General features: G+C 60.0%; 1 protein-coding gene across 1 annotated transcript; it reads right to left on the bottom strand.

Annotated features, from left to right (window-relative positions):
* Window positions 1-987: 987 nt before the first annotated feature.
* NYNRIN (NYN domain and retroviral integrase containing) lies at window positions 988-12,709 on the bottom strand. The gene is made up of 7 exons (XM_040620794.1): window positions 11,953-12,709; window positions 10,284-11,834; window positions 9,014-9,144; window positions 8,826-8,922; window positions 7,059-7,160; window positions 6,735-6,836; window positions 988-5,627 (listed from the first exon to the last, which is right to left on the bottom strand). The coding sequence occupies exons 1-7, from the start codon at window positions 12,657-12,659 to the stop codon at window positions 2,777-2,779; spliced, it is 5,541 nt and encodes a 1,846-aa protein (XP_040476728.1). The 5' UTR covers window positions 12,660-12,709; the 3' UTR covers window positions 988-2,776.
* Window positions 12,710-13,266: the final 557 nt, after the last annotated feature.

The following is a 13,266-nucleotide window of genomic DNA, read 5'->3' as shown; positions in this document are numbered from 1 at the left end:
AGCAAGGTCTCTGAGCCTGAAGGTCAATAACAGCATGAGTCCGGGGACAGGAAGAAGAGAAATGCTAGCTGGCGTGCAATTGGCACAGTCAGCTTGGGCTGCTGTAACAAGACGCCATAGACTAGGGGGCTCACACAACAGGCGTTTCTTTCTCACTGTTCGGAAGGCTGCACGGTCAAGATCAAGGTGCCGACAGATCCGGTGCCTGGTGACAGCCCACTTCTGGGCTTGCAGATGGCCCTCTTCTCCCTGTGCCCCACATAGTGGGGACAGAGCACCGTCTAGCCTCTTTCTCTTCTTATAAGGACACGAGTCCCACCAAGGAGGCTCCACCCTAATGACCTCATCTAAATCTGATTACCTCCGGAGAGCCTTTCTAATACCTTCTAATACCTCTAATATCTAAGACCTCCTAACAGCATTCTCCCAGGGGACAGGGCTTCAACATACGACTCGGGGGACTCGGACATGCCGTCCACAGCAGAGAAGGAGGCTTACGCCATACCCGGCACCACAGGAGCCTCTACACAGGTTATTTCCGTAAACCTCGCACCACCCCATGACTTGGGAATCATTACCCTGCATCAGGTAGATGGGGAAACTGAGGCCTCGGGAAACGGCTCACACAGATAGCATACAGAGTCAACGTCCAAGCCTGATTCTATCCTGCGTCCAGTCCCACGTGGCCGAGCCAGCGCTGATGGCATTCTCCCACGCCAGCCTTCCTCCAGATTCCGAGACAAGAACTGGGAAGAGCACCAGCATAGAAGCGCGTGTCCCGGGCCCCCTCCCAGCCCTGCCGCAAAGCGGCCTATCGCTGCTGGATGCCGCTCTCCTCATCTGTAAAACAAGAGCGTGGGTCAGATGGGCTCGGAAAGGTGGTGCCCAGGCCTTCAACTCCGCGGGCAGCAGCCGTAACCCACGACCACCTCCCACCCTCCCTACTCCCAGAATTGAGTCCGCAGCTAAAAAGAACTAGACAGGGGCTCCATTTGGATCCATTTATTGACAAATTGAATGAAAAAAAATCATATAAAAGGGTATAAGATCATAAATGTGGTTAAGAGTTGGGGTGGGGGAGGGAGGCGGGACGTGGGTCCAGCACGGAGGAGCGAGGAGCGGGAAGAGGTTGGCATTCCACTGGAGGGAGGCAGAGAAGCCAGGGGAGCGGAGGGAAAAAAGGAAAGAAGTTATCTGCTAACAATCCCACAGCTCTTCGTTCAATTTCTCAGCTGTCACCCAGTCATTCTCTGCTGGACAGAATAAGCAGCCGGAAATGGTTTAAGGGCAACATCGAAGCAGTTTGTCTACAGAGCTGGGAGACGGGGAATTGAAGAGGATTCTGAGGGATTCTCTCCCTTGAACCTGTCACCAGAACCCTGTTTAAAGTGAACTGAGAGTCGGGAGGCTGAATCCTGGTCTCCACTCAGCCACCAACTAGCTGTGTGACTTTGGGCACATCGCTTCCCCCTCTGGGCCTCTCTCCTTAGCCGTAAAACAAGCAGACTGGATGCGCTGGTAGGTAATGCCTAGCTCGAGCAACGCCAAGTGCTTTGGCAACCTGGGCCGGGCCAGGACACTGGCTCAGCTTTGAAGAAATAACACGACGCAGAGGCCCCGCCAGAGTGATCCGGTGCTGGTCTTCACCTGGAATTACTCTGCCGGTGGAAACAGCAGCAACTCGGAGGGGTCGGTGTAAGCACACACACCTAGGAGAAATTCACTCTCCCTACAAGATGATCTCTGCAGAGAGTGGCTCGGAGGGAGCTGGGTCTTGCTCCACACAGAAGGCAGGTGCAGGGGATGGGGTGATCCAGCCAAAGCAGTCACACACTGTGCAGGGTCCGGGGATGCAAGGTACAGTAGCCATGGGAGGAGGAGAGGGCTGCGGGCTTTGGGGTGGGGTTGGGACATAGAGCCACGCCAGCACGTCACCGTGTGCCAGACTGCTCGTTTCAGATGCCCTGCCCCCTTGAGACAGAGGCCTGGGCCCCTTGGTCTAGTTGAAGTCGCTTGTCAGGTAGAGACGCCACACTCGGCATCGAGATCCTTTGATTTCTGTATGGTTGACGCCATGGAAGCAGGGGATGGGGACTTGTCTCCACTGGCTGGAGCCAACTGAGGTAGGCTGTCTCCCCCTGCCCTTCCCCTGCTGATAAGCAGGACACTCTGCGTGGCTGGCCGTCCTCCTACCCCAGCTCCGAGCCTCGGGCCCCGTACTGCCAGCCTCTCCTTGACGGCGGGGCAGGCGTAGCCTGGCCTGAGGAAGGTGGCCACGAGACTGGGAATGAGCCCTAACAACCTCAGGGATTTGTGTCAGCTGTGACAACTCGAAGGGCAAAGGCTCCCCACATGAACAATCCAGCAGAAGAGTCCACATTAGAGGAGGGAATGTAGTTCCGATTTTGAGGCCCAGAATCACACCAGAAGTAAGATTCTGGGGGGCATGTGTACATACCCACCCACATGTGACAGGACGAAGGGGATACTCGGGGAAAGACACGGAGCCGGGCCTACCCTTACCCCAGGGTGAAGTCGCCAGAGGCCCATATCTCACAGCCTTTGACAGATTCTCCCAATACCCCAAACTGGGGATGTTTCTGTAGGGACACTGGTCCCCAGTTCAAGGCAATTCAGCAAAGCTTTGTGAATTCACTTCTCCACAAAAGGCACAACCGAGGCCCCCAAGGGGCTGTGAGACCACTTCCCGGGGCTGGGGGAGGCCTAGCAGCAAAAGCCCAGGACCTTGGAGCGGGGGGCTCTCCCACCGCCCCAGTCACTGCTCCAAGACCTTGAAGGACAGGGGTGTGCCGCTCTTGGCAAAGGCCTTCATCAGACTGCAGGGATAGATGCAGCCAAGCTTCTCCGGAGTCGGGAAGCCCCAGACCCTATAGAGAGACAGGCTCAGGCGGTCCCCGATATAGAAGGGGCCCACCCATTTGGCACTGCTGCCGTTCCTGGGGAGGGACAGCAAGAGGACTTGGTCGCCCACATTCCACTCCTTCTCCTGACTCTCCCGCTTGAAACGCCTGTTCTCCGCCTTTTCGCTGGGCTTGTCGGCCACCCGCCAGTGGACCTCCAGCAGCTCCCCGATGAGCTGCAGCAGGAAGACGTCCATCTTGAGGCCTTCGATATTGGCGCTGCTTATATCCCACCACAGGGGCTCGCTCAGCCTCACCTCGTCCCCGGTCAGGATCTGGACGGGCGTGGCCTGGGCGGAGGAGGCCCTGAAGGCCAGGTGCAGCAAGGGCAGGGAGGCCGCCCACTTCTTGCCGTGCAGGAAGATGAACTCCTTGAGGGCCCTCTTGAACTCCCAGTAGGCGTCCGAGCTGGTCAGGCAGGGGAACTGGAGGTCCCGGCTCAGGGAGGCCGCCTGGGCTCCCAGGGCCAGCCCGCAGCTCACCAGGACGTGCCGAGCGAACTGGGGGCCCTGGGCGGCCTCCAGCCTCACGGGGACGCCCCACCTGGCGAACACGTGCTGCAGCAGCAGCTGCGCCACCGCCGTGTGCGTGTAGGGCTTCAGCGGGAACGCCTCCACCCACCTGGTGTTGGCGTCGGCCACGATCAGCACGTGCTTGTGGCCCTCCTCACTGATGGTGACGGGGCCCACCACCTCGATCTGCAGGGTGGACCAGGGGGCAGTGGACCTGAGGGGCCACGGGGACTCGATGACCTTCAGGTCGCTGCCAGGGAGGCTCCGGGGGATGCAGAACAGGCAGCTCCGGCAGTAGTCCCTCACGTGCTCCTGCATCCCGGGCCACCAGCCCAGCAGGCGCAGCTTCTTGTAGGTCTCCTCGGGCCTCTGGTGGGCGCCCAGGGGCAGGTCGTGCACGGAGAAAATCAGGTCCCTCCGGAGTTGCCTCGGGACCACCCAGACCTTGGGCCTCTTATCCCCCTTGAACATGAGCAGGCCGCTCTCCTGGTCCAGGCTGAGGGAGTTAAAGACTGAACTGAAGGGCGAGGAGCCAGGCAGCTTCTGCCCGGCCCGCAGCTTGGCGATGATCTCGGCCAGAGTGCTGTCGCTCCGCTGCAGTGCCAGCAAGTCGGGCCTCCTGCCCATGGTGTGGGGGGACACGACGGGGGCCGGCACGTCCTTCGGCAGGTCCCACCACTGCCCACCCCCCTGTGCGCCCTGCTTGGCCAGGGTGTCCACCGTCACGGCAAACAGGGAGCCCCGGTAGGAGGTCCGGTAGATAAACGGGAGGGACGAGAGGCCGGAGGTGAGCGAGATGATGTAGGAGAGCAGGCTTGGGTGAGGTAGCGGGGCCCCGTCGGAGGAGAGGAAGCCTCGAGCCCTCCACAGGGGCAGGAGCTCCCACAGGAGGCTGAAGATCCAGTTGCAGTGCGTGAGGAAAACCACGGGGAGGCGGGACTGGCCAAAGCGCTCCAGGCCGCAGGCCACGGCTGCCAGGTGGGCATAGGTTGGTGTGTAAGGGGAGCACGAGAAGGAAAGGGAGACGGGGGCGCTGGTGGGAGACAGGACGTAGAGGCCAAAGCCGGCACACCACTCGTCCTCACGGTAAAAGCAATAGCCCGACATGTGAATGCAGACGAAAGTGGACAGGTCGGAAAAGGGAGGCAGGACCTGGAAAAAACGAGGCATCGAGGACGCGGGCGTCAGCAGTCGGTTTTCTCCCAGCAGGCCCTGGAGTAGGGTCAGTTCCAGGGCCCTCTTGCCTTTGTCCTGTACCAAGAGGGACCATCGGATCAACCACGCTTTGGAAACCTTGCGGCCCTCCCGCGTCTCGGGGCCCACAGTGGTCCGGGAGGCATAGGAAAGGTCCAGGACCACCGGGGTGTCTCCGATGCAGCGGGAAAAATGTTTGAGGGCCCAGGCCACTGCGTAGGGGCTGTCTCCCCCTGACTGGGGGCCCTCGCTCTCCTCATCGGGGAGGAGGGGTTTTGAGGTATAGGCTATGGGGTGCTTCCTCCCTGAGTGCTCCTGATAGACCACGGCCGTCAGGGCCACCTGGCTCACTGTCACCTCCAGGCGGAAGGGCAGCTGGGCATTGGGGGCCGTCAGACAGAGGGCGGACACCAGGGCTCGCTTCAAAGCCAGGAAGGCCTTCTCATGCTCCCAGTCCCACTGCCAGTCCGGCTTCTGCTTGAGGAGGCCGTGCAGGGGGCCCACGAGAGCTTCGTAGTCAGGGATGACATCCCGGTGGGAGTCCATGAACCCCACGAAGAAGGAGAGTGCAGTGAAGTTGCTGGGGACGGTCAGCTGGGCCAGCTGGGCCAGGACCTGCTGGCAGGGAGCCTTCCCGTCCCAGGGGATGCCCAGGTAGGGAGACGCCGGCGCGGGCAGGAGATCGATGTCTAGGGCCCCGTCAGGGGGGTCGTGGAGGCTGAGGCACCGGAGGATCTCCTCTGAAAGGGACGGGCACTCAGCCCTGAACACGGAGGCCAGTGAGGAGTCCGGGGCGTCTTCTTCAGGCGGCTCCTGCACCACCTGCCCCTCCCCCTGCTGCTCATCCTGCCCCTCCCCCTTCTCCTCCTTGACTTCTTCCATATTCCGCAGACCCTCCCGAGGCACAGGGTCAGCACCGTCACTCGGCTCAGAGGCGCCGGCCGAGCTGGGAGGAAGGGTCTTCCACACCTTCAGGAAGTTGCCAACGTCGGTGTCCAGCCTACAGCAGAAGAGCAGAGCGGAGGCGCTGAGGGGCCTCGTGGAGGACGGAGGGGCGCCCACAGGGAAACCCGCCTCTGCGGAGCCTCACCCTGCGGCCGAGTGTCCCTGAGGCCGGGCCAAGCGCCAGCCAGCGACACGGCAGAGGCTCTGTCGGGACCCTGCCCACCAGTGCCTCCTCCACCTCCAGCGCGTGCCCGGCCCCCGCATCAGAGGTTCAGCTACGCCCTGAAGGCGCGGCCAACCAAACCTCATTATCCAAGCGACATTTCAACCAGGTCTAAGCCGACGATTTGGTAGGAGTTAGGCGACTGGCACTTCCGCTCGGCCCCGACGATGAGCAAGCCAGGGGAAGGTCAAGAGAGGGAACGGGGCCTGACAAGGGATTGGGAGGGCACAGCAGACAAACGTCCTCCACAGCACTTTTTCCCGAACCCAGGGCAATGAGTCTGAGGGCCCTGGCCCCGGAAGCAATGCCCTGTCCGTGCGGTCCTGACCACAGTTCCCTGCTGGGCCCCGGGAACTAAGAGGTGGGCAGTAAGGGAGCTCAGAGGGGACGTACACCAGGACATCTGAGTTACTGCAAAGCTGGCCCAGGACAATGGTCATGTATGTCTAACTCAGGTTGTGAGAATCCAAGATAAGAGATAGGGGAAAAATCCCCCAGAATGTGGTCTAGCACAGCTGCCCTTATTCACCAGGAAACAGGAACGAGGCCGTCCACGGCAGCACTGGAAAACGTCAAATGAGCCCCAACCAAAGATCTGATACATCCGTTGGGAACTTATGGAATGGAACACCACACAGCCAGTAAAATGAGCCGCGCGAATTCACACGGCACAGATCTGGGGAAAAAACAATAAAACGCTGAGTACAAATGCCAGCTGTGGCAGCGTGCACGCAGAGAGCACGTGTGCAAAACCGGAAAACTGAAAAACCATACCACGGCTGGTTTACGGCTGCATCGACATGTGGTAGAAGTGTAAAGACCTGGAAAATCGAACCACTCTGCTCATTGTTAAGCACTAGACAAATGTTGGCTAGGACCGAGAAGTTTCTGGTTCAGTCCCAGGAGGGGCTGGGAGGCAGCAGAGGCCTGGCCCATTACCTGTTTGGCTTCTTCAGAAACTCGTCCAGGGTGGGGCCATCACGGCCCAGCGGGTCATCCGGCACCATGAAGAGATTCCCCGCAAAGGTGAAGGGCAGCAGGCTAGACGCGGGAGAGAGGAGACACGGTCACAGAGGACGCCTTGACTCACCTGTGGCCCATTGCTCCTCGGGTGTCCGTATGGAGGTTGAGACCCACATCTCCTCCCAGGCAGGGGCCGGTGGGCACGGCTCCAAGGCCCCTCTCCCGGGCCTAGCAGCCCGTGCCAGGGGCTGCCCGACATCCACAGGGAAGGAACGGCTCCAGCCCCTGGGATCACCTCACCGATCTTTGACCATCAGTTTCTTGGAATTGTTCATCAGGACGTGAAGCTGCTCGTTGGTGACGATGATGCCATCTGTCTCCTCTGCCAGCTTTACCATGAACCTGCAGGGAGAGGGCAGGGCACGCTGCTAACCACCCAGAAACCCGCCCTCGCCAGGCCTTCGTGGCAAATGAACTCACAGTGTCACGTGGAGGTGTGCTGACCAAAATGCTGCCCTTGGTGGTCGGGGAGCCGGGGCTCAGGAGCCCATCCCCTCGTCTATGCAGCCATCTGGATCACCACTAGCCCCTGGGAGGGCGAAGTTGGACGCACACCCCCAACTGCACATACAAACACGGACCCCTGTTTAACAGACAGACATTCACAGACACATGCACAGACACGCACACGGGAGCCTGCACACTCATCCGCATTCACACATGCATTTTTACGGCTTCAGTTCCCACGTCTGTAAAATGGACATAAAATACCTACCCTGTATTGCTGTGAGGATTAAACAGAATGAGATAGGACACTGAAGTGTGCCTCAGTGCCTGCCACAGCGTGCACACAAATATTCCCTTATTCCTCTTCACCAGTGCACAACATTCCCATACGTGCCAAGACAGATATACATACATCCATATGTATGTATACACGCTACAGATACACCTGTATGTATGCATGTATGTATAGCGTATAAACATATGTAAAACCACATACCTGAATAAACATATCCACTTTTCCAAGGATCACCTCTCCTTGAAAGAGGGCTGTGACCAGGAAAGAAAGCAAAGGCCACCTACTTCTCGGCTTTCCCGGAACGTTGCCATTCTGGGGGCCCCAAGCGTGCTATTCCACAAGTGCCCAGCAGAGGGGCCTTTGCGGAAAAGCCATCTTCCCTCAAACCCAGAACTGAAATTAGAGGCCCTTCAAGACCTCACCAAAGGGCCTAGCTCTTGAAGGAGGGATGCCTGGGCTACCATGCCCAGACCTCCCCAGGCTGGGTGGATGCCAGGTCTTGGGAAAAATGGAGAGGAACAGAACTTCTCATTGCCCGGTATAGGAGGTGCCTAAGGGCAGCCAAGACCTGTGTGTGCCCAGCATCGGCTCCAGCCTGGGACCAGTGACTGTGGCAGGGCCTTCCCTGCCCCAACACAGGCAGCATCACAGCCCCCCGACCTCTCCCGTGCATACTGGTCCTGCAGCCACGCTGGGGGCTGGGTGCTTCAGATCGACAAGTAGGGAGACACTGGGGCTTTAGCCAGGAGACAGGGCCAGTCTAACTCCATTTTCAGAGCCCAGCCAGGGCTTCAACCATATACAGTCACGCACACGCCTCCTCCCAGTGCCAGGGCTGCGAGGAGGAAAAGACTGAGGCCGTTCCTTGAGACATGAACTTTAGCCCAAACTGGAGCCCCAAACCAGTCACTTGGGCAAGCAGCTTCCTGGAAACACCGGAAGTCCCCTGGGCTAGTCCTACCCAAAGTAGAAGGTCTCAGCCCATAGGTCATGGGGGAAGAAAGCCTGTTGACCGAGGGAGTGGAGCTGCAGAGTCCCAAAGTCAGGACTCTCCCTTGGCCTCAGGGAGAGCCGAGCTTGGAGCCCACTCCTCACTGTGTCCCTCCCTCTGCCTGCAGAGGGCCCAAGCACCAGGCCATCCTCTCCGACGTGACCCTCGGACACTCTGGCCTCCATCTCCCCCAGGGCGGGGGAGGCAGGACTCCACCTGACACAGCAGCCCAGCCCCCGGAGCCCTGCAGAAAGAAGGCCTGGGACTAGCACACCTATAGTCGTAGGTGGCGATCTTCTTGCCATTCTCGAGCTGGGAGGGGGTGATGGAAAGCATCTTGAGGGAGTGCAGCTTCGTCAGGAAGTGGCTCTCTGGGGGTGAAAGGCAGAAGATGGAAATGCTCAGAGGAAGGGCCACGTGGCAGAGGCCAAGGTCGGGACAGAGAGACAGCAGGCAGCTCACCTCTCACCCTCCGGTTCTTCTTCAGCTGCCAGGTGGGTACGAACACAGTGACCTCTCGGTGGCCCCGGTTCCAGAAATACTGCACCGCCATGGCAATGCCACGGCAGGAGAAGAAGTGCTGGAGGCCGTGCCTGTGGGGGTGGTGGAAGGCGAGAGAACAAGTCCCACCTGAAGACTATGGCCCTGCCTCCCCGCCCTCCCTCAGAACCAGCCAGGGAGCAGAGCAGGCAATGCCACACCCCCTGCATCGAGCCAGCAAGGCCCTTCTCCCTTTCCTCCATCATCGAACCTTCTGGGAACACCTACCAGGTTCACTCACCTACACTGTGTGTGTGTGTGTGTGTGTGTGTGCACGCACGCTTGGGTGGCAGATGCACCTGTGTGCACCTGCGTGTGTGTGGCAGGGGGACCTCCAGGACAAAAGGAAAAAGAATTGGGCGCCTGGGTGGCACAGCGGTTAAGCGTCTGCCTTCGGCTCAGGGCGTGATCCCAGCGTTATGGGATCGAGCCCCACATCAGGCTCCTCCGCTATGAGCCTGCTTCTTCCTCTCCAACTCCCCCTGCTTGTGTTCCCTCTCTCGCTGGCTGTCTCTATCTCTGTCAAATAAATAAATAAATAAATCTTTAAAAAAAAAAAAAAAAGAGGAAAAAGAAGGCAACCTCTACACCTGAGAGCTCCACTCAGGGCTGAGAGCAGACAAACACGCATCGCCACTTACTGCATGCTGGGAGCGCGCTAGCATGGTAACTACTGTCCTGTGTGGGCAACGACCACAGTCCTCCACACACGTCGGCTAACACGTGTACGGCAGGACGGCCTCTAAGGGCCGATGGGCACAGGCAGGAAACGCTGCACAAAGGACACCTGGGCCAGGCCTTAAGGCTCGGGCTCAACACTGACAGCTGGCCTGGGGTTGACAGACACCAGGCCACGTGGGGCAGGCAGCAGTGGGAGCAGGACAGGCCTTGGCAGGGGACAGATGGGAAGCCAAGGCCAGCCAGGCCCCTTACTAGGCTCTGGAATCTGGGGCAAGATTCGTCACCTCTTCGAGCCTGGCTCTGCTTCTATCAAAGAGGGAGAACCGAAATCTCCTTTCTAAGGGCTGTCTTAATAATTCCGAGCACGCTGCTAGCACGCCGTAGCCACCCACCGGTTCCCCATTTGAACCCCATGTCAGAGGTCAAGAGGGGATGCCACACTCTGGCCCCCCAGGGATGCCTGCCCCAGCTGCCCAGAACCCCCACCCACCCCACGCCCGCGGGTACTCACACCATGGCCACACTGCTGCCATCAATGACCACTCGCCGCAACGCCTGGTTCCCGGGTTCCCCCGACAGGTTCAGCTCGAAGGGTGTATTCAGGGCCTCGTGGTACCTCTGAAAGCTGGTCACTGTGCTGTTCGCCTGCGGGTGGCGAGGCGGCTGCCTCGGGGCCCCCTCCCGAGCCCCCAGGACCCCCTCCATCTGAGGTTGGTGCTTACTACTGGGAGCCGAGGTGCTGCCGGACTGGGGACCCTGCCTTTCGGCCTCCCCCTGGCCCTTTGGGAAGGAGGCGTGGCCCCTTGACGAAGGCTGGCCCTCGCTCAGGAGTTTGGCCGGATCCGAGACTGGCCCCGGATCTGTGGGCGTCTTCTGAGCCGCAGGTGGTTTGGGAGCTCTGGAGGCTTTGGGGGCGGCAGGTGCTCTGGGGGCTGCAGACCCCGTTTTGGCTGCAGGCCCAGTTTGAGCTTTGGGTGCTTTGGGCCCCGCAGGTGATGACTTCGCCGCAGGCGTTTTCTGAGCCGCGGGAGCTCTTGGAGCGGCAGGTACCGCTGGAGCTGCTGGTGCCGGCGGAGCCCCGGCTGCCTTCTGAGCCGTGGGCACCCCTTGAGCTGCTGGCTTTGTCGGAGCCGAAGGCACTTCGAGAGCGGCAGTTTCTGCGTGGACCGCCAGCGTCGTCTGGGCTGTAGGCACTTTGGGGACTGCAGGCGGCCCTTGATCCGTGGGTGGGGTTTGCGCTGTGGCCACTGCTGCAGCCATGGGCACTTCGAGAGTTTCAGGCACTGTTTGAGTATCGGGTACTGACGGAGCGCTCGGCTCCCCTTGAGCCACGGGCCCCCCCTGAGCTGTAGCCACTCCTTGCCCTGGCGGCGGTGCTGGAAAGGGCCCCTCTTCTGGCCCTTTACTATCCCACTGCCCACTTCCTTGATCCCCTGGCTTGCTTCCAGCTTGCAGCTGGGCTACAGAGGTCGAGGGTGGCCCTATCTGCGGAAGTCCGGAGCTAGTCTTATCCTTGACACCTGAGCCCCCCGAGACCACCAATAAACTCATGACTTTTTGGGGGGTCTCCGGCCTCGGGCAATTCTGGAGGGCCACATCTCCTCCGGGTCCCGCATCTGGTCGGCAGTCTGGGCCTTCCATGCTGGGCAAAGGAACCAGCTCCTTCTGCTTCCACTCGAGATTTAAGGGCAAAGGATTCTGCCCTGGTAGCTTGAACTGAATGGGGCCCAGCGGCCTCTGCCAGAAGGGGAAACTGAAGCAGGCCTGGGACAGGAGCCAGGCCAGGTGGAGGGAGTGCAGCTCATTGATCCTCCAGAAGGTGGCAGCGATAGCCCCCGGCCACAAGGGCCCAAAGGCTGGCCCTGGGGTCCAGGCCTTCCAGGGCGGGCACACACCCAGGGCTGACACGGGAGGCTGGAAGGGGAGTTTGTCTTCCACTCTCTGGCCCTGCCTCTGCTGTGACAGGGCCTGTGTGGGGGCTGCAGAGTCCTGGCTGCCAGTGGCTCGCGCTGGCCCTTCGTCTCGAGCGCTGTCTGTGCCACCGTGGCTGTTGGAATCGACCCTGGAGGAAGCCCAGGTTTGTTGGAAGGGTGGTTAGACCACTTAAGTCCCCCACTACTTCCTTGAGATGGGGGAGCAGGGGAAGGATCAAAGAAGCAAAGAGATTCTTCAGAACTTACCGTACCAGCTGGCTGGCGGCCTCCTGCTGTGTGTTCTGGCCTGGGGTGGCTGCGACAAGGGCCCTGGTGGCTCCCAGGCTGGTTAATCTCTTTGAATGTTCTTGACTCCTGTTCTGGAGTGTCCCCACCTCCAGGAAGGGCCCAGGACCGTCTCCCACAGACACCATGGCCGGGCCTTCCTTCTGCTGGTGAGGGGGGCAGATCAGGACCTCGGGGTCAGAGCGCGAGTCGGAGGGGCCGATGCGGCTGAGCCACTCGATGATGTCCTCCTTGCCCGCAGCATCCCGCACGAGGCTCAGCAGCAGCTCTTGGACTGCTGGGGGCAGCTGCAGCAGATCCCCTGCGTACTGGTCACCACGGATCCAGACCAAGGCCCCAAAGGCCCTGGTCACCTCAGCTTCCCAGATTCCTCTGGGGGTGAGCAGAGCGGCAGGGCCCCAGCGCAGCCGCCCCACCAGCTCCTCCAGCCAGTTCTGGGTCATGACAAAAGACTCAGTCAGCCCCCCCACCATCAGAGAGCCGGGGGGGCCAGGCACCAGGTAGGCCAGGGTGCTCCAGCAGAGACAGTCGAGAAAGAGGCCCTGGGCCCCAAGGAAGGCGCAGTGCAGGGCCTGCGGGTAGCGCACCTCCTTCCACAGCTCCGGGCTGCACAGGCCCTTCAGGTACTCCTGAAGCCACAGTGGGGAGAGAAGCACAAAAGAAGTCATTCCTTTAAGGGCCAGCACTCACTGGCTTGCGCTCCCCACCCTCCAGGACTGCCCTGTGCAAAGGACATGCCCTCCCCTTGCCTACCGCAATCCAAATATCTCCCCCATGGCCAGCCCCTCTCTCCTGGTCCTGCCCCCTCACACACTCCTTTCTTCCCAGGGAGCTCTCAGACAGGATGAGGGAGGCACCCAGGGGAAGGGGAAAGCACCTAGGCTTGGAGTCGGGGCCCTGGTTCTAGCTCCAACTCGTCTGCCACAGGTTAGGCAGGTTAACTGTGGGAAATTTCCCTTCTTCTCAGGACCTCTGTCCCTTGGCCTGTAAGATGGCAAGTGAAGTGAGATACCCCTAAGGTCCGGTCTTCTCCAGTTCTAGAAATGCAAGCCAGCCAGGAGAAGGAGAATTGCACGCTACTGAGTACCCTCCACGTGCCAGGAAGCTATGTGACCCGGGGCGAATTGTTTACCCTCCCGTGCTTGCGATTCCGCATCTGTAAAATGGGGAAAACAGTCCCCCCCAACACTAGGCTATTATGAAGCTTTGATGAGTTAATACAAAGGGAGTGCTTAGGCTTCTGTCTGACATAGCCTGTTCCCATTCTGTAGGCTC

This window comes from Ursus maritimus, unplaced genomic scaffold (assembly GCF_017311325.1).
Source record: "Ursus maritimus isolate PB19 unplaced genomic scaffold, ASM1731132v1 scaffold_36, whole genome shotgun sequence".
NCBI classification, from domain to species: Eukaryota; Metazoa; Chordata; class Mammalia; order Carnivora; family Ursidae; genus Ursus; species Ursus maritimus.
The sequence above is the reverse complement of the archived record's forward strand: the minus strand, read 5'-3'. Positions and strand labels throughout refer to the sequence as shown.